The sequence below is a fragment of the Strix uralensis genome, chromosome 5 (genome assembly GCF_047716275.1).
Source record: "Strix uralensis isolate ZFMK-TIS-50842 chromosome 5, bStrUra1, whole genome shotgun sequence".
NCBI lineage: Eukaryota > Metazoa > Chordata > Aves > Strigiformes > Strigidae > Strix > Strix uralensis.
In genome coordinates this window covers 54830387-54855267 of record NC_133976.1, presented here as the reverse complement: position 1 = coordinate 54855267, position 24881 = coordinate 54830387, and the positions used below count along the sequence as shown (strand labels likewise).

General features: G+C 47.3%; 1 protein-coding gene across 1 annotated transcript; it reads right to left on the bottom strand.

Annotated features, from left to right (window-relative positions):
* Window positions 1–593: 593 nt before the first annotated feature.
* Window positions 594–23848, bottom strand: LOC141943761 (solute carrier family 23 member 1-like). Its single transcript, XM_074869421.1, has 12 exons — window positions 23617–23848; window positions 19886–20035; window positions 18433–18590; window positions 14569–14728; window positions 13036–13217; window positions 9500–9620; window positions 9027–9183; window positions 8572–8825; window positions 4675–4839; window positions 4203–4311; window positions 3042–3137; window positions 594–1929 (listed from the first exon to the last, which is right to left on the bottom strand). The coding sequence occupies exons 1-12, from the start codon at window positions 23668–23670 to the stop codon at window positions 1661–1663; spliced, it is 1875 nt and encodes a 624-aa protein (XP_074725522.1). The 5' UTR covers window positions 23671–23848; the 3' UTR covers window positions 594–1660.
* Between the last annotated feature and the right edge of the window lie 1033 nt (window positions 23849–24881).

Genomic DNA, 24881 nt, shown 5'->3' with positions numbered 1-24881 from the left:
GTATTCAGGCTTCATTCACTTGCAAAGCAAAAAAACCCCAATGTATCCCTTACTAATGAAACAAGCCACATACCACTACAGCTGCAGGATGGGACTAAAGAACAGGACTGTAACAGGCCTGAGGAATAAAGGCTTTTCATTGAAACCACCCAGGTTTTGTTCAGTCTTGAGACAAGAGGGTGAAGGGGGCATCATATTGTGGCCTTCAGCTGTCCGATGGAGGGTACAGAGAAGATGGGGTCAGTCTTTTCTCAGAGGAGAACAGTGACAGAACAAGAGGCAACAGACACAAGATGAAGCATTAGAAATTCCCGTTAGACACAAGGGAAAATGCTTTTCATCATAAGGGTGGTCAGACACTGGTACAGGCTGCCCAAAGAGGCTATGGCTCTCCATCCATAGCTCAGCTGGACACAGTCCTCTGCAAGCTGGTCAAACAGGACCAGCTCTGAGCAGGGTCTGGCCCAGATGACCTCCAGAGGTTCCTGCCAACCTGAATTACTCTGTGATTCTTTGAATACTACCTGCCACTCACTATGGCAATCACCCTGAGAAATATCATTACATTGTACATTTTATTTATTTTTCAAAAAAAATATCTAAGTATAAATCTCAGTGCAAGAGACACAAGCTTATGCTACACCAACAATTATTATTACACACCACTGGCAACAAGCACCAAGTGCAATCACATTATATATGGCCATATAGGTTAAGACTGTTTCTGCTGGTTGTGGACAGGAGCAAGAGTCTGCAAACCATTTTCTAGAGGAGTGGTGGTCACTGCACAAGCACCACACCAGACCAAACAGGTACGGTGGATGCAGCAGTAGCAGGGATGCATCAGATTCATCTTTGATGACAATTCCTTCATCTTTGTAGGGTTTGGAGCCCTGGGGAAGCTGGCTCCCCTGAGACTGCTCCCAGCACCCCAGGTGGGATTCATTTCAGTGAAAGTGGGTTTTTCTATTAGGTAAAGAACCTAAGTAAGGTCTCTAGATTCCCTCTGCAGCCTAAGGTGGGAGAGTCATGTTCAGAAGGCAATCCATCCCACTAACCTTAGGCACCTCTTTTACAACAGCATTCATTTGACTAACTTTAAATTATGGGAATATGGAATGAGATGCATCATGACATAGAGGTGCCTGCTCCTTCCCCTTGGCCAGGATGAGGTGTAAACCACAAGCTGAGAGGTGAGAGTTGCCATTACAGATCTTTAAGGTGGTGGGATTAGCCTCAGCCCAAGGGATGCCTGAGAGCGGTACAGGGCCTACATCAGGGGTGCCTTCTCCTGTGGCCACTTGAGCAGCCAGGACAGGGGACAGGAAAAGCTTTGCCTCAGCTAAAAGGCTGCTCCTTGGAGTTCCCCAAGGCTCAGTGCAAAGAAAACTGAACATCTTTCCCAGGCATTTCTTGGGATTTGGTGTTCCTCAGAGAGGGATTATGTTCTTCCTAGAGGTGGGCAGGCAGGAGCAGAGAGAAGAAAAATTTCTCCCTCAAGGTCACCAGTGGTGCAGGGGGCAGAACTGGGAAGAGAAAGACATTATCATTCTCCTGCTCCAGCCTCTAACAGCTGCCAGCTCATGTTCAAACAATGGGGGCTGCCAACTCGCTTTTCAGACCTCTTCTTCTGAGATGAGTTCACCTGCAGGCCAGGTGCTTATATCCTTGTATCAGTGCCTACCTCAGAGTCTCTTTCTGAGCTTGCTTTAACACTGTTTTCCTGTCCAGCAGCCTTCAGTTCATTCATTCTCTTGCCGCCAGGTAGTCTTTTGGGGCAAGCAGGGAGATACCGAAACCAAGAGACAGTGCAGTATTTGGTGCCTATGCCAAACGGAAGATCATAGACCTTGGAAACAAGGTGAGAGTTGTCCGCCTCTCCCTTGTGGCTATGCTTCCATGCCAGGAGCCCCCGCTCCTCCAATGTTCCTGCAACAGCAAAAATTAGATTGTTGTGTTTAAAACAGTGGGTGTTCCAAGCATAGGACTAATGTGCCTCACACCCCCTTCTCAAATCCCAGCAGACCCAGCACAACGTACAGATCCTTGCACTTAAACCCTTCTAGCTCCAAAGCTCTTTACAAAAATTCATTCATGAGCTTCTAGACAATACCCATCTTCCTGCAACAGCTTCCAGACAAGCAGTCTTCCCCACTGCTTTCCCTGGGAATCAAGCACGCTAGGAAAGCAAGGCAGGATGTTAACAGCCCAGATACTGCGGAGTGGGGTAATAAGGTTTAGCTAGCAATTACTAGTCAGTCACAGGTGTTTACCCTAGCCAAGGAATTGCTAAGTGCCTGTAGTTGTTGCAGAGGCTGAGTCCCTCTCGGGAAAGGGAGCGAGCACATCTGTAAATTATGCCCCAAAGATCTGAAGATCAAGGGCTACAAGAAAATTAATGAGCCAAAAGGAGATTAGCTTTCCAAGAAACCTGAGACAGTAGAAGAATCTGGTTAACAGAGTGTCCTTCCTACTCTTTTTCTGTAGCAGAAAAGAGAGTTTCCTCTCCTATTCTTATGCCATCCCTCCCCAGGCTCAGTGAAAACCAGAGCCTCTTTGCTGGGTGTGAGGGCCAGCTGCAGGTACTATATCCTATCTTTGGTCACCAGCCTTTCTTGCTGCTTTCCACTGATATGGCACCAGTTCACCCTCAGTTTTAGCAGCTCTCATAAGGAGGCACGTATTGTCTCCTTCCACTTCTTGTAGTTGCCTTTCTCTATCCTTTCAATCAGCCACATGGCTCTAGGCTGGCACTTTCCCTAAAAGACATTTTTCCCAAATAAACCTTTTCCTCAGACTGGGTTGTTCCTGAAAAATGAGTTAGTTAGTTTCTGATAAGCTGCTGTTCTCCAGCCAGAGACTATTTCAGTGATGTCCCCTCTTCCTCACCACTCTCTGGGAGGGGTTCAGTCACAGGGTGTTTCATGGTTGTTAGCACAACTCCTACCCATAAAGCAGTAGTCATGAAGACAAAAAATACTAGGAAACAAACCCTAGGGCAGGCACAAACTAGTAGCTTAGGTCATTTCAGCAAATCCTACCTGGAATGGTGTTATCAAGGATAAACCCCAGGAGTCCGCCCACAAACATGCCAGTGGTGAGAAGCACCTGGATCACCTGGTCCAGCTGGATGATTCCTAGCAGAAAAACAAAGCTTTGGATGGTGGTGCAGAGACATGTGTTTGACCAGCAACATGCCCAGTGCCAAGAGGCTGCAAGCTGCATGCTTGTTTAGACAAGACTTGCAAATCCCAAAGCAGAGTTTAAAATTTGGCAATGCAAGGGAGCTTGATCTCACTGCCAGTTTCAGACCTACACTTTTATTCTGCATAATTATTCATTGACCCAGCTGCTGGTGGGCAGGAGATGTCTCATAAATACATTAAGAGCCTATTAAGAGTGCAGATCACAGTACTGTCTCAGAAAAAAAAGCCTTCTTCTCCAAACACGTTCTGCACCTCCACGGCATAACACCAAGCAGTTCCCTACAAAAGCACAAGCTTCTGTTCGAAAGAAGTACAGGTATATTTAGCATGGGATTTCACCGCAAGTTAAACAGCTGTGATGTTTCTTTGTGAGGGCTAATAGACATGAGGAAAGCCCAGTGGCACTGAGCATCTAATAGACCGTCTATAGAGTGTGTGTTTTGTGGGCCCAGCTCTTTCAACAGCCCACCCAGCATGCCATATATACCTTATGAGAGGACACTACAGTCTTTGTGACGAACACGTTAGTCACATGAGACACAATGAAGGGATAACTGTTGGAGGACTGGAAATTTCAATGAAGTGAACTTGATGGAATTTAGTAGAGGAGTCTGCTATTGCATTTTGGAAGCACAAAGTTTTATTGTGTATGAGCACGTAAGAAAGCCTCATTCATTGAGATCTGGATCAAGATTCAGCCCTGAAGTATTTTCTTGCCCTGTCCCAGGAACATGTCCCAGGGAAGTGCTCTGCAACCCTTAGCCCAACAGGAATCTGGTAAGGTGGAGTCATTCACTAATCAAGAGTGGAGATTTCCGCACCAGACCTGTGCATCAGAGCAAAGGGCAAGAACAGCCCTCCCAGAAAGATACAGGAAACAGTCAAAGCACAGGTTTCAGGGTTTTATCAGGAAAAAATGCATTTTAAAATATTTCTCTGGATCAGCCTTTGATTCAGTTTTATGCTACAGAAAATGCTTCTGATGTCACTTCTTACCTGTTTCCAGCAGTGTACTATTTTTGCTTGCCCAGTTGGGAACCGTGAGGCCAGCAAATACAGAAAATCCAAAGATAAAGATGTTTCTGGAGGAGTTCATATCTGTGTACTGCACAGAGAAATTGTATACATTACATTTCAAATTATCCAAATCTGTGGATTACCATTGCGTTCATGAGACATGCTTGGATGTAAACACTGCGTGCAGGAGTGGGACCCAGGCAGCAGCCCTGGTGCTGCTGGGGCGTTAATGATCCTGCTGCCCCCGGTGCCAGCAAGCCCTACCCCAACCAGGGAGCCCTCTGCAATTTAGCCCCTCTGGGTACATCCCCTCATCTTCATCCAAGGAACTGCCAAGATAAATGTTTGCATTTGCTGCAGCACAGTTATATCTGACTCAGCCTGGTAAGAACCTGACCTGAAACCAAAGTCCCCTTCCCTAGGGATGAAACAGCGCTCACACAGCTGTTACCTGCAAATTGGAAATCCCCACTGCTGTGATAACTCCAAACATCACAAGGAACATGCCTCCAATCACGGGGGTGGGTATGCTGGCAAGCATTGCCCCAACTTTCCCAAAGATGCCACTCAGGAGCATGGCGCAGGCACCGGCAATGATCACCATTCGACTCCCTACCTGAGGCAAGAGGAAGAGGAGGCAGTCATGCACCGACCAGCACAGAGAGACAAGGGATGGCAGGCTCCAGCACCAACCTGCTGGGCAGGGGTTGCACCTCTGGCTGAAGCACTCAATGGCACATTCAGTCACAGGTTCAGATGCAGCCACTGGTGAGCTGGGATGGTCACACTGCATGGGAAGCATCAGTATTTGCACACTAGTAAATATTTATCAAGAAAGGCACTCCAAGAACAATCATGGATATACACCTATTTACCTGGTGTTATCCTCTTTCCTACTGTTGTCAGAACTTTTAATGGTTTGCTATTAACCAAAAAAATTTATTATTAAATTAAGAGCACAGTAATCCACACACGCAGCTTTGTTCTTGCTTCAATCTAGAAATGTCTTGGCTTACCTACAGGCTGGGTGGCAACCACCCAGCCAATTCAATGGACAATCCTTCCACCAGGGTTTGGATTGCCGTCTAAAAATGGCTTTCAAATGAGGTGTCCCAGAGTGATCCCTCCATTCCCTGGAGACCAACATTTGGGAAACCAGAGCTGACTGGCTGCTCCAGTCCCAAGCTCTGGAATCTGATATATCCTTTCCATGGTCAACAAATGGCTAATAAGAAGCGGGGAAGTGTCTTGGTCTGTCCCTATCACTTATCACTCACGTAGCTTCAGTAAAAACAATTTTTCCCCTAGGAAGAACCTTTTCTTGTTTGGGCACTACAACAAAGACAGGATGAAGCACCAAGCCATGCCTTTCATTCAGATCTGTTAGAGCACGAACATAGGAAAGAAAAAAAGTATCTGCCAAACAAAGGGATGAAGGAGACATTTACAGACTATGGAAACTAAAAAGAAAAGCAGCAATATTTATTAGACTTTCAATTCAAGATATGCCTTGATACACCAAAACTTGGACAGCTTAAGGAATCATGCTAAAATTTACAAAGTTCGTGTCTTAGGCAGGGAAACTCTGTAATCTTCTGCAAAGATTTTATAAATCAATTAAATATTTTAATACCTCCCTTTAAATATCTGAAGAATGTCATATTTACAGGAAGGGCTTTTTGTGAATATTTTCAATAAAAACATTCCCAGTAACTAGTAGTGTCTCTTTTTAAGTATTTCTTAAACATGTCCCTTTCAAATATTTTAAGTCTTACTTGGTCATGAAAGATAAATGAAAAAGATTTTGTGGGGAGTTTCAAAATAAAATCATGCATTCAGGTGGGCTTTTTATATTCTTTGGCTTAAAATCTTGGGACACCTTTACCATCAAAACTGTAATTTAATAAAAGCCAACAGATCTATTTGTTCCAGGATTAGAACAAAGCTTCAGATTCTTAATTTGCCAGAATGTTGAATTACCCAGTATATGGAGTTGGCCTTAAAGACAAATTACCTAATCCAGTGATACCACAACTGTAAGCATATGCTGCTAAAGCTTCTAGTTTAGAGTTTGTTTTGATTATGTCAGGAAAACAAGAAAATCAGTTGTCTTTCTTAGGATTGAAGAAACTGCACCATTCCCTACTATCTATATGGTGACTCTGAGGTCTTTATCTCCCCTTAAAATCCTCCTCTTCTTTTCTTGGAAATGAGAGCTCAGTACTGGCATGCTGGGCTTGATCAAGCCATTTAAGATGTTGCATCTTAGCAGCTTCCAGCAGCTTCTCCTTGCCTTATCTGACAGCCCCTGCGGATATCCGAGAGCTCCAAAGATATTTCAGGTGGTGTTGGACACCTCTGTTTAAGGAGAGGAAACAAGTCCCTTGCATTTCCATTTGTTATGGGAAAATGTTTCCCACATAAAAAATGAAATGAAATCTGCCTTGTGTTCTCAGCATCACCTTCTATCCCAGCCAGAGTCTTTACACTGATTTAAGGCTGACTGAGATGGGACTGTATTTTCTGCTCTCTTAAGTGTGAACAAACTGAGCAGAGGTGGGATCTAAGGGAAACATCTCTCCTGAATCAGAAAGGATGGCATGTCTACCTGAAGGACTTGGTGTACATAGGGAGAACATGTCCTATAATCTAATAATTATGAGTTTGGGCACTTCTGCACTATGTTACATCCCATATGCACAATGTATGCAGCAAACTACATGTCATAGAATCATAGAATCAGAATGGTTTGCATTGGAAGGGACCTTAAAAATCATCTAGTTCCATCCCCCCTGCCATGGGCAGGGACACCTTCCACTAGACCAGATGGCTCAGAGCCCCATCCAACCTGGCCTTGAACACTTCCAATGAGGGAGCATCCACAACCTCTCTGGGCAACCTGTTCCAGTGTCTCACCACCCTCACAGTAAAGAATTTCTTCCTTATATTTAATCTAGATCTACCCTCTTTCAGTTTAAAGTATTACCCCTTGTCCTGTCACTATATGCCCTTATAAAAAGTCCCTCTCTGGCTGTCCTGTAGGCCCCTCTTAGGTACTGGAAGGCCACTATAAGGTCTTCCTGGAGCCTTCTCTTCTCCAGGCTGAACAACACCAACTCTCTCAGCCTGTCGTCAGGAGTGGTGCTCCAGCCCTCTGATCATCTTTGTGGCCTCCTCTGGACTCGCTCCAACAGGTCCATGTCCTTCTTATGTTGGAGGCCCCAGAGCTGAACACAGCACTGCAGGTGGGGTGTCAACAAGAGCAGAGTAGAGGGGAAGAATCACCTCTCTCGACCTGCTGGCCACAATTCTCTTGATGCAGCCCAGGATACAGTTGGAACAGGCTCAGGTATATGGTCAGTATGCATAGATTTCACAGTGACAAGGTACATCTGGTGACAGACTAAACTAGACTCCATGTAGATATCCAGACAGCCCTTGCTGCTGGAAGCAGCCACTTTGGTAAAACACTAATGCTTCAGTCTGTGAAAAATGGTTATTGTGAGTGTGGTTTATAAAATCCAGTGAAATAAACAATATTATGGAGTGGGAGCCATAAGTCAAATTCTGCATTTATTTACTGACTCTCAGCTCTGCTGACATGACATTGATTATTTGACAATGATTTAAAAATGTTCTCCGGTTGGCTGCTGGATGTACCCATCCCCTGGCTGTAAAGCTTAGTGAAAATCTACGATTTGATTGTCAAGTTTATCTCTGGAAATTTCTTTCCCTTATAAAGACCAATAAGACACTCAAGTGATTCAAAAAACTTTATAGAGAGGTAAAAACATAAACCTTCACCATCCCATTTTATAAACCCAAAGAAATAATCTACCTTCCACATGACTGCCATCCTTAGGTTATAAAAATTCTGGAATTTGAAGCCCTGTTAATTTTTTTCTTTTTCTCTTTTGCTCCTCTCCTCAAATATATTTAGGAAGACAGATAGACAGAGAGACAGACAGACAGATAAGTTTTGATAAAGTCAGTCCTTAGGAAGTTTCCAGGTTAGCTCAGATGTAACATGCTCAGATGTAACACGCTCTCTTTAGTCTCACCTAAGCCAAGTGCCACAAGTAACAGCAGTGTGCACTCATCCCATATGCAAACCATAAGCAGAGAAAGAGAGGGACTGGCCACCTCTGTTGGGTGATTCCTAGTGCTGCTGAGGTGGTCACCAATGTGACAGGGCACATTTTTCCAGTGTGCCTTGCAGGAGGTGGGCTAAGATCACATCCCAGGTCCAGCACATACCCATGTGCACTACTCCTTTGTACATACACCCCTAGGGGAAACCTCCAGGAGGGCCAGGGCACTGCAGCGACCCTGCTGCAGCGAGGCTCACCTTGGTGATGCCCAGGGCCCCCACGTTCTCACTGTACGATGTGGTGCCATTTCCTGTCCCCCAGGCCCCAGCCAGGAGGCAGCCAATGCCTTCCACCCCGATCCCACGGCTGATGGCATGCTTTGGTGGTGGTGGGGCTCCGGACAGGCGAGCACAGGCGTAGTAATCTCCCACGGACTCCAGCATGGAGGATATCACCCCAGCTAAGATGCCGAATATCCCAGCCAGGCTGACAGTTGGCACTCCCCACTGGCCTGCAAGTAAAGAGCTCAGTTTAGGTTGGTGGGACACATTTACCCTGAAATCTGTTGCGGGGAGGGGAGGAAAACAGCAGGGATGCTTGTGGGTGTTTGCCTGATTTTTGGCATTTCATCTCCCCCTGCTAGCCATAAATGGAGGTGCAAGCCAGAGCAGAGAGCAGCATGGCAGGATCAGGACAGGGAGGGTAGTGGTACCTGGGTAAGGCAGCCGAAACCAGGGGGCCTGGGACAAAACATCCCCACGAGTGTCTGTCCGGGCCAGGTGGCCGTACGCAGTGGGGTCCGCAGGGAGGACATCGGTCACCGTCAGTACGTAGCAGAGCAGCCAGCTCAGGGAGAGCCCCAGCAGCACCTGCCCATCACATGCAGCAGTGAGGTCTGGTTAGGGTATGGCCGTGTCTCCAGCACGGTCGTGGGGGATGAACCCTTTCCCCTGCACATGAAATGGAGGCAGAGGGACGACAGGAGGTCCTAGTGGCCCTCCCTCCTTCCCTACCTCCTCATAGTCAGGGCCATGGGGAACTCTTTCCCTCTGCCCCTCTGCTGCACAAACTGGGCTGGGAGGCACTAACTCAGCTGGACACGAGTGGAAAGAGCCCAGGCAGCCCGGGGCAGGTGAGGCCAATCCCTCCGCCATGATCACCGTGTCTCCGGGAACCCCAACGTACCGGGAAGATCTGGAAGAGGTAGACTGGGGACAGGTGGCACTTCTTGCCTCTCTGGTAAGATGGCACCGGCACAGGGACATCTTTCAAGTACTGAGAGAACAGAACTATGAAAGAAATAGTCCTAGGAGAAGGGAAAAACCAGACCATGAGACAAAGTGGGTGCCAAGCTGCCCACCTCTTGCCACTTTAACTGAAGACCTGATACCCAAGGACTGAGGACTCCGGAGGACCCCAAAAAACAGGTTCTCAGCACTAGAGGGTGGCTCCCCACTTCAGCAAGCCTGAGGTGGAACAAACTTTCCATCATACTCTACTGATAACTCCTCTGCATTTGCAAATATCTTCTTTTCCCCCTTTTATTTCAAGACTGACCCCCTAGATAGTGCATCAGTATGACACAGCTGCAGGAAGCTTAAAAATGACACTTCAGTAAAAGAAAGACCTGAGAGATGTGCAAGGTCCAAGCAGGCTATGTAGGAAACTGTCTCCAAAGCTCTGTGTAATTCAGATATACAGGATTTCTTGGTTTCCTGATTTCAGGTTTATCTATGCTGCTCTGCAAGTGGCAAAAAAGCTCCTAAGTGGCACAGAGTAAAAAAAAAAAAGAGGATTTGATTTGGCTGTGCAAGACCCTGTTTTGAAAGAAAAAAACACAGTGGGACTGTGGGGCTGCACGTGGCACCCACAGAGCCCTCCCAGCCAGCTGAGAAGGGGAGAGCACAGCCCTCCGGTCTGAGAGGGCTGCGCGGCGGAGGGGACCTCCAAGGCAGGGGTGCTCACATTGTCCTGGCAGCACCTGGGGCTTGTTCTGGTGGAAGTGACCATGAGGTGCAGCTCCTCTCCCATCCCTTGTGGTAGGACACATCTCCTGTGAATGGCAGCACAGCTGGGTGCGTTCACAGCAAGCCCTGTCTGCCCTCCTGTGTCTTCCCCCCAGAAAGGGCAACCAGATGAAGCTGGAGGCTATTGTATGTGGCAAGAGGGCAGGGACTGGGCACCCCACCCTGACTGCTGACCTGGTAGAAGACCTTAGACATTCTCCTCCTATCTTAACCAGGCCTCTGAAGGCCTCATTTTTTTATAACAAGTCTAAATTGTATACATTGAGTGAATTAATCCAGATAAGATTTGGTGAGAAATCAATTGCACCAGCTGAAGTGCACTGACAGTGCAGGGAAAACTGAGCTATAGGTAGAATATTCATGGGCAGGCAGAAAACCAGCAGTGCAAAGGAAATGCTGACCTCACCTCTCTTCAAAGACATGCCATGACATACAGCCAAAGGTTATCTATCAATCACAATTCAAAGCACTGAATGACTGGAGGCAGAAAGTCTGAGGAGGAACTGGTTTCCATTCATGGTTTCTAAAGCTACAGAGCCCAGACAGACCACGTCAGTGCACATTTTGTACATTTGCATTAACAAAGGTGTTTGGCAGCCTTATGAATCACTGCAGAGCCCTCTCTATCCGAGATAGACGTAGGTGTCACTGCTTATTATTAAGGTTGCCTGACACATTCTATTAACAAACACTATTTTCAGCTGCTTATAATTCTGCCTAACTTTACCCATTCAGGATAAAAATTTCCATGGAAAATGTCTGCCTCAGGTTTGGGATATATTTTTCCAGAAATATTTGGCCTATTTCAAAGAGTGATGTTCAGGAAATAGACATGGTATATAGCCTGCACTGAGAAGGTCATTTTCCCTTGACCAGTAGCAGGGTCTGCTTATGACCTGGAGCAGAAATCTGAGATTTAGTAGAACCTGTTCTTTGGGGTAAAGGATGTTGCTCTGTCTCACAGAAGTCTGCTCAGGTATGCTCAGCCTATAACAATGATCATTCATCCCAGGTCCCAAGCAGTCAGCAGAAATTTCTCAGGCTTTAACATTTGCAGCCCATAAAGATTCTGAGCCTTCTGAGTACATCCAGGCCTTGCCCAGCAATGAACTGTGTATGTACTATCACCAGGGAGCGAGTGAGCATGCACTAGACCAGTTTCTTGAGGCAACAGTGGGTATCACCCATCATGGGGGCTCTGGGACGTGGTGGGTCTGAACAGAAGGTCTGAGACCACATGGCTCATGTCTTCCACCTTCTCCACTGCTGCTCTCCCTCCTTCCCTAATGACACCCCTGGAGCATGGAGAAGACAGCAAAAGAGGACACAACTGAGACAGCTCAGAGCACAATGATCATGTTGGGGCTAACGTGTCTGAGTCAGGAAAGAAAGGACTGGGATTAGCACTGGTAGAAGATAGGACAGAAATGAACCAGACAGAAAGAGTGACACAGGTTGAGAGCAGGGACATGGGCTGGAGGACTGGGACCCCGATAATGGAGCAGCACAGTTGGGCAAAGAGGTCAAGCAAGAGACTGAGGTTAGGCTGAGATCCAGTAGCTGGAGAAGGAAGGCAGAAAAAGGAGACAGTCCAGACAAGGATATACAGTTTGAAGGGAAAATTCAGACCAGCTGAGCAAAGGGGCTAGGACAAATGTTCAGAGCTGGAGGACAGGACAATAAGCCAGAGGTGTGGTGGGAGAAACAATGGTGAAAGAAAAGCTGGGTTGCAGGCAGGGTTTGGGGTGCTGGTGAAAGAGACCAGTTAGGTGAGAAACTGGGGACGGACGGCTTTTGGGGTCTGGGAGGGCAAGTGCAGGGAGGAGAAGAGAATGAGAGGAAGTGGACTGGAGCATGTCCCCATAACAGCATGATGCCTTCCTGGGGCTGCAGTGAAGCCTGGCCCCTCAGTCTCCAAAGGCAGCTCTGAAAGCACTAGCAAACTGATGGGAGTCCATAGAGAGGATAACAACCTACTCCTGTTGCATGGTATCCCAAGCTGAAAACTGCATTAGGGATCTGAAGGTGCCAAATCTGCAGGGGAACCATGCAGTGGCATTTCTAATTTTTTAATTAGAATTAATTTCTGAAATACCAAGAAAATTCTGCCACCAAGCACACTTGGACACTCATGTAAAGGGCATGCACACAAGTATCCCTGAAAGAGCACTCAGTGCTGCAAAGCCACATGTGCAGACATTTCCAGAGCCCCCACCCAGGCCCTCTGTGGAGAAAACAATTCCTTCTCATCATGTGAAAACAATACATAAAGCACCAGCTATTTTAACTCGAGGAACACCTAACTCTGAGTGCTCAACTTTGTCATTTTAGGCATGTCTTTTTAACTTAAATAATGGGTGTGTAAGACTGCACAGACAACTGTGATGAAGACTACTCCCAGAAACCACACACAGGAAAGACTTGTTTCTCTACTGACCTATGCACTTTAAATTTTCACAAAAATCAGATTTTTTTAACTCATTTTTGGGTTTTGCTTTGCTGCTGAGGGCTCTAACCTCCTGCGGGGGGGAAACCATGCAACACTGCTGCCTTGTGCAAGCCTGCCGCATGTTAGTGCTCAACAAATAAACCTCAAACCCAGGGGAACCCTGCTACAGACTGCGACGCTTGGTTTCATATTAGAGGTAGATGTTTTGTGAACGCTCATCTTTCCCACGGGGAAGTGAGACTTACATGAATGCTATGCCCCAGTGCTGCCCAGCCTCATCCCCAGCCGAGTCAAAGAGAGGTAGCGCAACCAAGGTGATGGTGGGGGCAATTGTCAGGGGGCCGATGAACCTCATCAGAAATCCGATCAGGCCAGAAAATCCGACAAAGATTTGAAAGCAGGAAGCTACAATGATAGCTCCTTGCACCTGGAAAAATGGAGGAAGAGAGCAGAGGTTGGAAGGAGCTCCAGCTCTTAGCCTTTACTTCAGAAGTCAGTGCAAATCCAGTGTGAGAGCCAGGTTCAGCCTCTAGTGACAGACCAGCACAGAGGCCTCCCACTGACTACAGCAAAGCCTGGCTGAACATTATGTGTGAGGAAGGACCACCAAAGTATCAGCACACCAACTCCCCCTTTGGCTGGTGGATTTAGTTCTCACCAGGGCTAATTTTGTTCCAGACACCCCTTCCTCCCTGTCCTCTTGGGCCACCCAAGCATGCATCAGCTTCCCTGCACTCTCTCTTCCTGCTCCCTCAAAATGCAGCGGAAAAGCTCTTGCCCTGAAAATGGGAGTAGGGACATGGTCTCCACTCATCTCCCATCTTGGAAGGGCTTTCAGCACCTCAGCACACTGGTAGGGCAGGTGGGTCATTACAGCCCCTGTTTTTTTCTTAATATCAGTTTCCCTCCAGGGACACATTTATCACCCTGAACTTTCCTGTGTTTTACAATCACTCTTAAGTAGCCAGCAATTGCATCCTGAAATGCTGTTTGCTGCTCATGTCAGCAGGGACTCAGGGGTGAGGCTGTTCTCTGCCTTCACAGATTTGGTGATAAACTCAGGCTGGGTCCTCTGTCGTGCTGAGCAACTTCCTTCCCCTGGCTCCAAAGGGAAGAGAAACACAGGAGCTGGGGTGAAGCACCCAGCCTGAAAGGAGAAGGCAGCAGTGCCCTTGTGGTAGATTTACATGTATCAATAGGGAGGGCAGCCTGTGCTACACAGCAAATCCTTCGTGAGCTCGCAACACTTCCCAAGTGCTTTGCAAAGCACCCCAAGAAATGGATCGACAAAGGCAAATTTAGACACTTGCTCTGATAAGGCAATAGACGTAGAACAAGACAGTGAGATCCCTGACCTCTCCTCCTCTCTTTTGACTACATAAGAATGCACTTTTCCTTAATATTTACAGTAAGTTCTGCCCTTGCATTTCTTTTTACCATGTTTCCTGTGCTTAGACAGGGTCCCTTGCTTGGATACATCTTCCCTCCCATCCTTCCTCAAGGCTAACCATGCTTCATGGAGAAGGGATCTCACTGAACCAGTGGAGTCTTTGCAGGAACCATAAACCATCTAAGGTCTGCATGTCCCCTGTTCAGCAGCTGTGAAGCACCTGCTTTTTTCCCAGAGAATAGATGTTTTGGAATCTGCAACAGGGTGGGGGCCAAGGTCCATTGGGGATCGAGAGTTCTCCAGCAGTGGTGGCCCTGCCATGGTCAGGTGCTTTTGTGAAAGCAAACAGCCCTGACACAGAGCAGGTGCCACTGAAAATGTAGTATACCTCTCGCATCCGGGTCTGCCAGACTTCAATGAACTCTGGTGAAGTGGCATTCACCAGGGTGGCATTCTGCGTCCAGGCAGGGCACTTCCACTTGGGGAGAGACAGCATGGCCAGGGTGGGGGTCAGAAACGCAAAAGTACCTCCTTGAATAATAGGCAACCTGGAAGGAGAGCAGAGGGAAAAGATGACAAGTGAGAATGCTAGAAACTCAGCTATATAGGGGTGAGAGAAAGGAAAGCAAAATAAATTTAAAAAGCACTCCGCCTATGGCCTCTGGCAGTATCTTTTGAAATGTTCTGGCAGGTCCCCATCACTGACCACAGGTGGGAATTGCTGCCCATTGCACTCAAGAGCAATGACCTGGGGGGAAGAGCTCAGGTTCAAACATCAGCAGTGGAGGACCACATTGGTGCTGTAGCCAAAGTCTGCTACGCTACATTAAGGAAAAAGTAGTCCTCCTAAGGTGTGATGAGACCAAGAGCTGCACAGAATAAAACAACAACCAAAGGAAAAAGCTGGAGGAAGGAAGAAGACCAAGAAAGTAAGATGATGAGACTCTAGAGAAAAGCTCAGCATCGACCTAGGCCCAAATCTTTCCAATATCCGGTTGCTTCCTCTGTCCCCTTCAGCTGCCTCAGTTTTCTTCACAACCTGCTCATGAACACAAGGACAAGCACTGGCTACTCCCCACATCACAATCATCCTCAGACTGAAGGCAGTAGAAAATGTGACTTGGCTTCTAGTACACTTGGGTTTTAAAGCTAATTCCTCTGCTCTGTTTCCACTGACACTGGAATGGAGACCTGCATGGACGGGTTTGAGCGTGCTGGCTGGGTGAGACCTTGGCTCTCCCCCCACGTGCAAGATCACTCTAGAGGCAGTCAGCACTGGCTTCCTACAGAGCTTTGTACAGCCGAGCCAGTGCTTATGTGAGCTACACCAGCCTCTTCTCTTTCCACGCATGGAGGAATGGAGACAGACCTAAAAGGCCTGACTGGCTCTTCAAAGCCCCACAGGCATTAATCCCCCATTGCAGTGCAAGTTGTTGTGGCTGTTTCTCTAGAGTGCTTGAAAAACCCTAAGCTGCCCGAGGGCTCAGGCTGGCACAACTCTGAACCAGCTGAGGGAAACCTCTGAGGTGCCTCTGCTTCCTCCATTTAGGAAGTGCCCCTGGGAGCAGCCCTCAAAGCAACCTCTCCTAGTGCCAGGAGCTCTCATGGCACCTGGACAGAAAAGCAGCAGGGCAGCAAGCCGGGTGGGCGCTTTTGCAGGGCACAGATTTCCCTGAGCCAGAGGCATTTCCACCATTCTCTGGAAAGCACTGGAAAATAAAGAGACAGCATAGCTGTAATAGCACCACGTCTCCATCACTACAAATATTAATCATGCCATGCACAACCAAAGCACTGTCAAAGCTTTGCCAGTAAGCTATATTTGAGTATCAGTCATCCGTGGAGTTACTTATTTATGGCATTTGGCCAAATATGTTGCAGCCTTCCAAGGATTTTGCTGGACAAGGCAAAAAAAAAACCAAACAAAAAGAAACAGAGAAGGCCCAGTGCCACCACTGTTGAATTAACAATAGATTTATAGCTCCTGCTGCATTGGCCCTCAAGCTATTTCACAGCCAGTGCTGGCCTGGGTGGACTCAGAGCAAACTGGGGTGCCAAGGCGATGCATACGGGACACACTGAGCTCTTTCTAGAAGGGTTTGCAAGAGGGAAAGCTGCAGGTTTAGGGAAGGAAATGTTATGCTCTGATCATCACTATACAATGTCCGAGCATCTGCTAAGGGAGGCTCACCATAATGGCAAGCAACCCATGCCTCCTCTCAGGAGCCTGTTGGATAGTGTCTCCAGTGACTGTTGGGACCTGTCACTGCTTTTTCATGCTATGTAACATGACTGAGCTGCAGGTTGCAGTGGGTTGCGCTTTTCCCTCGGCTATTGCTTCTGGAGGGCTGCTTCTGAATGGCACTCGCTCGTGGTGGGAACTTCCCCATCTTCATGGCCAGTTCCCATCTGTTCATTCATGTATGAGCATTGTCTTTTAGCCAGAATCATTTCTCCCTGCCCCATTTCTCTCACAGACTAGTTGCAGGCTACAGCCATACCCCTCTGAGCCACCACTTTGCCGTGTTAACCAGGCCAGCCTCTGTAAGATGAATGGTCTTCCTTCCCCATGCCACATTAACAGATCATCTCCATACCTCTTCTCTGGATTAGCCTTTCTTAAATACGGACACTGGGAACTGTGCAGAGCACTTAGCTGAGGGCTCCCCAGGGCCTCAGAGAATGGCATGGATGTTTTCCAGGAAAAAGCATCCCCTCCAACTCATTATTTACCATTTTTCTGGCTGTCTTGTTGGCTGACTTATGGTTATCAACTACTACAGGATTTCAGAAAACAGTAAAAGGAGAAAAAAAATCTGCTTCTAACTGTCTCCTCAGGCTTGGTTTGCCTCTGACCACACTGCAGGCTGAGTCCCACCTTTCCAGCAGGAATGTCCTCATGCCTTAAAGTTGGGATCAGCAACAAGGCAATTGCGTCCTCAGCACAACAAAAGCTGTTCAAGCTTATCCTACAGGATCAGCTCCCTACCACTTAATTTGATCTGTTGTTCCTCATTTAGCTGTTCAGCCACAGGAGAAGCTCCCTGCTACTCTTTCATCCTTGGCTAACAGTGAGCAGGGGACATCACAGCTCTCAGGTATTCACCAAGGCATTGGGGGTTGCCTGGGAGGACTCCAGCCTGAATTGCACCAGCAGTCACAGCCATGGTCATGCCCCCCAGCCTGAATTTAATTGAACTGAGAAGAACCGGATTTTCTCTTTTCTGTGGCGGGGGTGTCCCCCCTCCTCCACTAATCCCATAGCAATGTAGGAGAAGGGGAGCACCCTCCAGAGAGAGGTTTGCCTACAGCCACTTCTTAAGACAGACAGGGACGGAAAAGTTGCACTGGAGAAAGAAACAGGGGGAGTAAAAACATTTTGTGGAGCTGGCAGTTGACCAGTGATTTAATGGTAGAAGAGTTTTAACCAGGTCCCTCAGATTCAGAAGACAAAGAATGTGTGATTTTTTTCCTTTGAAACAAGAAACACAGGTTCCCACCATATTGGAAGGGAAAAACAGCCTGTGGAAAGAAAGCAGCAGCCTAGAGATATGACATGGGGAATAAAAGAAATTTTGCGAGGACAGCAAAGGAGGAGTGCTTGCAGTCATGTCTCTTATTAAGTACTTCATTTTCTGGGTAGTAAATGGCAAGTCCATGCTCATCTCCTCACCACCGGCTCTTCAACAGCTCAGCAGCAAAGAGGATTTACCTTGCTTACATTCAGATTGTGCCAGGAATACCTGAGCATGGGAAGTGGCACCACTTAACAGGATGTGCTGCAGAGCTCCTCCCTGAGTCCCCAAGCGGTGGCAGATGGGCTTCAATTTCTCCCAGTTATCCCCTGCCTTAGAGTATCCTACAGGATCTGTGCTCCCTTGACCCCGGACCCAGATCAGAAGGGTCCTGCCTCAGCTGGAGGATCCCTGGGGTAAGGAGCAAGCAGATACTGTTTACTGCATGTTTCAGTGCTTTATTATTTTGCAGGACAGAGTCCTTACAAGCCCCACAAAAGGTGTATCAAGTACCAGGAGATGTAAAAGTCAGAACAGCCAGGTAGCCTTGCTACTCGGTAGCTGTTCTGACAATGAGGTAGCAAAGCTATCACGTACATTGATTTCAGGGTGCTTTGGCATGCACCCTGATGACCCTCACTGATAGATAAACTCTACAGCTGACTGGTGGCTGAGTACGTAGCAATTTCATCTACAAACTGTTTTGTCACATGTCCCATTTCTTGTATTTGGCCTACCTGACTCCAAAGAGGACTTGCAGCAGGGTGCAAATCCCTGAGACAAAGAAGATGGTGCTGATCAGGTGGCTCTGGGTGAGGAGGTCATGCTGGAGACAAAGCTCTTTGGAGAGGATCAGCGGGATGGCTACGAGACCTCCCATGGCTGTCAGGAAATGCTAGGAGCCACAGAGAAAGACTGGGTGAAGAAGGACACAGAACTGGCTGTATATTATTACCGTGTTGTAGGGGGAAATCTAAAGATCACAGATTTATGTTTGGGTGATACTAGTATTACCCATTCTCTTTTTTGGCAACTTTAATGGTCTGTTAGGGGCTGCTTCATAGCACCTACAAGAACTGCAGTGCACACCCACAAACTTCTCCTGCTTTCCATGACAAAAGATCTTTGGTAGTGCTCCGGACTCTCCAGACCACTGTCAGACACAACCAGTTTATCCCCAGCACCTGCAGACAAAGTTGTGGGGGTTACTCTTCCAGGAAGGCAGGAACATCCCAAGGTAGGGAGAGAGAACAATCAGGCAAAATGAATGCAAATGTTTCAGTCCATCTCATTTGCACCACAAAGGATAACATAAAAAGTTGGCAAATTGGAGTTACCCATTCTTTGCTATCAGCAGCTTTCCTCACTCAGTGCAATTATTGCTAATCATAAAAAATGTATGCCAAAGAATGGAAAAATCAGGCATTGCATTTTTCAGAAGAGTCACAGACATATTTCTTCAATGACCTTGAGTTAATTACTAAATGTGAAAATAATTTTTCAAACTTATTTTTGCTTTAAATATTGACCTTAGTTGTTAGTTCTTACCTTGGAACATAGGACTGCAGTGGTGGAACTGGTGGCACTCAAGCTCACTGTGTTCATTACTGGCACGTTTTATTAAAATTATGATGTAGATGTGTTCAGAAAAACTTGGTTTAATACACTCTAAATTTGAGATGAACATTTAAGGAAACAAAGTACACAATGCCCACCAAGCTCGAAGCACAGTCCCTCATTAACTTTATCACTTTGAGGTCTCTCTTCCCTGAGGCTCTGTACCGAGTGGCATTGGGTCACTTAACACGCCTGGGAACGGACACCAGCCAAAGCAGTGTGGGCCCTTCTGCTTAGTTTTTATTGCCATGGGAAGGCAGAAATTCAGCAGCCCTTACACATTTGGCTACCTTCAGCCAAGGTATCTGACCTGTTCTTATTAACTGTTTGGCCCTAGCCTCTGGACTGGGGCATTTGCACTTCAAGGGCAAAGTGTAGCTGTGGGCACAAAGATAACAGTCTGCGTTCAGGAGGCGGTGGGAAAGACTTGAGTTCACTGAGATGCAGCCCCACAGCTCCAGTCATGCCCAGTGAAGGTAAAGCACTCCCACATTCAGGTTTCACCCTCATTAACTGGCTGAACAGCCATTAAACTTCCACCCACTCCCAGCCTCCACCTCCTCCCCGTCACACCTGAATGCCCAGCAGGATGCACAGGTACCAGGGGGGCACATCCGTGACAGTGTAGGCAAGCTTGCTGCTGCCATGGCCCATGCCCCCACTTTCCTCTGGGCCCCGGGCAGCTCGATCCAGAGAGGAGCAGTAGTGGCTCCCATCTTCACCCTGGACAACAGGAGAGACCCTTTGTTAGCCACGGCCCGGCCCTGCAGGCAACCAGCAGCCACCTCTCTTGCAGCCACTCTCCACATCTTGCAGGAACACCTCGTATGTAGCTTTCAACAATGTCAGGATAAAAAAGAAGAGCAAGGGGGAAAATTAAAACAGAGGTACAAAGGCCTATGGAAAATTTTTATATGCACATGTGTGTCTAGACCAGAAGAAACATTAGAGGGTGTTTCGACCTCAAAGGGACATCTGGACAAAATGCATTAGTATCATTAATGTCTAGCTAAGGGTGGAGAAACTGCAACCAGAAGCAAGAAAGACTGCAGTAGGTTAATCAGTGAAAGCTGCACTGTCCCCTGGTCTCCGTCTCTCCTCGCTGTCCCACCCAAACAGCGCTTTTGATAAAATATGCCAGAACAGCTTGCCCGTCACTAATTACAGAGTAGAAGCATGTTTTATATTTCATTTTAATAAGTCTTCTCTTTCCAGTCTCCTTACACTCACCCTGACAAATGTTCTGCCTCGATAAACGTGCCTGCCCTTTGTCTTACTAGAAAACCTCACTCCTACAGAGGAACCAGGTGAAACACAGGGACAACAGTGGACAGGGAGTCCCAGCATCTGTTTCAAAGGAGCCAACTCAAAGCAGGGCTACCAGGGTGCTGCCCCAGCTTGGCTGCCTGCCATGGGAAACGGCACCCAAAGGGATGCCCCAGGGCAGGGGCAGCACTGGAGACCAGGAAATAGCCTGGGGACGTGGGGCCTCAGGGAGGTGGCAATATCTGAAATAGCTCCCCAGGAAGGCTCAGATCCCTTCCCAGGCAGCCAGAAGCCCCAGGGCTCCCCAGGGAGCTGTACGCCTTGCAGAGTTTATTTATACAAAGATGCGTTTTGCCAAGGAAAGCAGGATATTGCTTTGCTTCAGTTGCCACAACTTTTAAGCTAAGTAAATGTCCCTGGCTGTCCGCTCCTCCTTCCAACCCACCCTGACCCCTGTGCATACACGTGTACACATACACACATTGCCTGGGCACACAGACACCCCGTGCACATGCACACACACACATGCACAGCCCACCTGTGCATACACACACTCCTGCATGCACACGGATGACCGTCTCCAGCCAGCGAGTCCTCAGCAAGCCGGCAGCAGAGGGCTTTTCTGGGCTGGGATGCCCTGCGCTGTCAGGCAGGGACCGAAACCTGCTGTCAGGAGAAGCTCAGCTAGTTTGTCAGCACCAAATTTCTTTTTTTTTTATCCTTCAAGTCCTGCTGGAACCTGAAGACACCAAAATGTCCGGCAAAGAGAGGTGGCTGCAGTAATACTGCCTACCTACCGATGGAGGCAAACAGGTAATGCCATGGTCAGGGAATAGGGATGTAAAATTATTATTATGTTCAGTCACAAATTTTGCAGGTGTGGCAGATTAATCCTGAAGGACTTCATCATTTGCCTGAAACCTCCAGATTTCCATTCTCATGGCTGAGTCTCCAAAGTCCCATTTTAGATGACACTGTTGCTGTGCTATGTAATACCTTTTAAACACAGTGTATTATCCAGCCTGGGCAGGCTGGGAGCATTACAAATACTTCAAAACAGATAGGTGAAGACAGAGTTAATTCAAATTGAACTCAGGCATGAACTTCAAGAGCAAAAGGAGTTCCTGAATAACTCCCTGTGGAGACATTTTCATTTCACAAGAGAGCCTGAGCCATGGATTAACAAATGTACAGCAAGGTACTTAAGACTGCCCATGCACGGAGTTATTTGGGGACAGCTATTCCTGAATAACACCACGGGTAGATGAATCCTAAGCTAGGCAGACAGCAGTAAGCTCCTTTCCTTGCATTTCAACTTTTCCCACGTTAACCAGGAGGCGTATTCCAGTGAGGCAGAGCCTGTGCCAGTAACAGCCCCGCACGATCATCACATGAAGGCCTGACCTTCCCCAGGAGCTGGAGGGGAGCAAGCGAGCAGGGTTCAGCAGGAGAAGGATGGAGCAGAGATAACAGGATGAGACAGGACCAGAGGCAATGGCTCAAACTGAAACACAGGTGTAAGCCAAAACATCTTGGTAACATTTTTTTTTGTCTTGCTTTTTCCTCTTGCTAAACATTTTTTTTACTGAGAATAAATTAGGTCCTCTGCCAGCTTTTACAGTAACACAGGAGGTCCTGTTTTAACATCAGGAAACACTTTTTCACTGTGAGGGTGACCAAGTACTGCACAGGTTGCCCATAGAGGCTGTGGAGTCTCCATCCTTAGAGATATTAAAAAGCTGTCTAGACACAGTCCTGGGCAACTGGGTCTAGTTGACCCTGCTTGAGCAGGGGGGGTGGAGGAGTTGACTTGCAGAGGTCCCTTACAACCTCAGCCAGTCTGTGATGCTGAGATGCTGGCAGGAGGGTAAGACAGAAGCAGTCTGGAGCGGGGAAGGGGAACCACTGCTGACAGTTCTCAGCCCAGCTGCTCCCATGAACCCAGGGGACCAGGACACCCTCACCCTCCATGTGCCTTAGGCTCCATGCACAGCAACAGAGCCCTCAACATCATCTTAAATAAGTGCATCAGGAGAGCAGTCAAAAACTGAACTGCTCTAACCACAGGTAAAAGACCTCAGGCCTGATCTGTGCTATGGCAGAAGTAGAAACGAAGAACCCATTAACAATAGTGAAAGAAAACCTCTGACTTCCTCTGAGCACCTCCCTAAGGCTTTGCCCACAGCTGGCACAGCACCCCCACCTCCCCGGCTCACAGCAAGCTCACCAAGATTGATCCCCAAAATGGGAGACTTGTACATCAGGAGGTTAAATGTCTCCTCCAAGGACTCCCAGGTAGGTCATCTGTAACCAAGGTAGCCAGATGGTTGCAGGACCCCACTCCTTCACACCTGATGTCAGAACATAAGCAGCTCTTTTAGTTTCTAATGGAGGTTACCCCTGCTGTGAGATAGGGAGGCGGCTGCTGTGCCCCAGGTCCTTGCCCTATGGCTGTTAGAGCCCACAGCATTTCCAGTGCACCGCACACCCCTGAACTGACACATCATTTAGAGCTTTTATTATCCTGCTGTAACTCTACAGGGTGCCTTCCCCTGCTGACTCCCAAATTCCTTTTTCACCCACCTCTCTGACAGTTCATCTCACTAGAAATAGATGCAGAAAACAAAGAAACACATTCTTCACTAAGCTAAATTTCTACTGTAATTTTACTAATTAATATATAAAATGCTCTACCCAGGGACACAGCCATAAGGAACTACAAGCTCACTTGCTTTACAGTACATATACACTTGTGCTGCCATTCATCTATGCTATCATTTTAGAAATAACAGAGAGAAAAAAAGTTAAAAGGGTGCCAGAGAGTAGAAAGTATGCTGAGTCTTCAGCGGCAGCAGCAGCAACAGCAGGCTGTAGTGAGGAAATCATTCCTCGGATTCCTGCCGATAAAGAGACAGACACTTACCACACACCAGCATCCTTGCAGCCAGTCCAAGCCCTCTGACTTTCCCTTTCTCCTCCTTTTGCAGGGCTCGCACCCATTCATGCAAGAATTACCCTTCAGAGACGAGCAGACTCACCACGAAGCCGGGGTTGTCTAGCCCGTTGAGGTCTTTGTCTGAGGAGGGGGTCATGCCTTCCACTTGACTTCACCAACTGCCTTGAAAAAGAAAGACCAGTAAGAAGAGGAAGAGCCTTCCAGACTGTCACTTCTCACAGTCAACAAACCCCTAAAGAAACAGGGTGAGAAGATGCAGAAGCTGGACTCAGGAGTCAACCAGTACTCAGTCCTAGCTATTCATGTGAGCTGTATCACAGAAGCATTTCCTTTCCCTTGGCTTATATAAGTGACTCCTTTTCTCCAGCTGATTAGAGGACCGGCATTCAAACCAAACTGGAAAGCAGCCCTTCCCTGGACTGAGTGAATCAGTAACTGACAGCAGAAAAAACTTCCTCTGTAGGTAAGGATGCAAGGAGGTATCAGAGAGGCGAGACATTTCCCTGTTTTCCTAGCACAGCCTTCATTATTGATTCAACAGCAACTTGCATTTTCCCTGTGGGTTGGGCCTGTTTGAAGACCTTTGTGCTGATATTTAGAAAATTCAACTTCTAGATTGTTTAACTTATTCGGTATGTAAACTACTGTGTATTATCTTAGGTACAAACAGTCATTTTGTATGATAATCCTATTTACAACATGAAAAGAATGAGGATTTTACTGGGAACCTATTTAAGGGAGCAACCAATAATCAAGTCATCAGAACATGACACCAGGGAGGTATAAAAGACATAAGATTGAAAAAAGACTACTTCAGGTCATCTGATTATCTCCATTCAGCCAGGATTCTATCTGAATGGTGATCATTGGATAGCCGGAAGCATAGTTACTTTCTCTTAAAAAGTAGCAAATGGTGTTAATGCTCCATCAAGCTGTTCTAGCCACCCCACCCAGCCCTCCTCAGATGAAGTATCTATTTAATTTAATGGTTTCCTGAGGCAGTGAATTTCCCAGACCAACTGCAGAGAGCTCCTGGAGCAAGGGGCATGCTATCGCCTACACTCAGTGAGCGCCCATTAGAAACATCTGGTTTCTACACAGGAAGCAACATAACTGAAATAAACTCTTTCTCCTACCCTATTTCTCATGTAGAGCTTTGGTATTCTAAGACCTTCTCTTCAGACCAGGACTGCATTACAGGATGGGACAACCTCACCCTAAACACCATCAGTGAAGCTATGAGCTGCTGGACATCTAAATCTTAAGGCATCGAAATCATCAGATGTTCACGGCTTTACCAGATCTCTTCTCTGAAGTCCCATTATATAAGAATCTCTCCATATTTTT

What these genes read in the sequence shown, in the direction of transcription:
- LOC141943761 (XM_074869421.1), bottom strand. Translation starts at nt 23,670, where the DNA reads ATGACCCCCTCCTCAGACAAAGACCTCAACGGGCTAGACAACCCCGGC. An exon ending in CACTGGGGCATAGCATTCAT is followed by an intron (nt 9,621 to 13,035) that starts GTAAGTCTCACT and finishes CCCTTCTCCTAG; the next exon opens with GACTATTTCTTTCATAGTTC. An exon ending in CCTTGATAACACCATTCCAG is followed by an intron (nt 1,930 to 3,041) that starts GTAGGATTTGCT and finishes TTGCTGTTGCAG; the next exon opens with GAACATTGGAGGAGCGGGGG.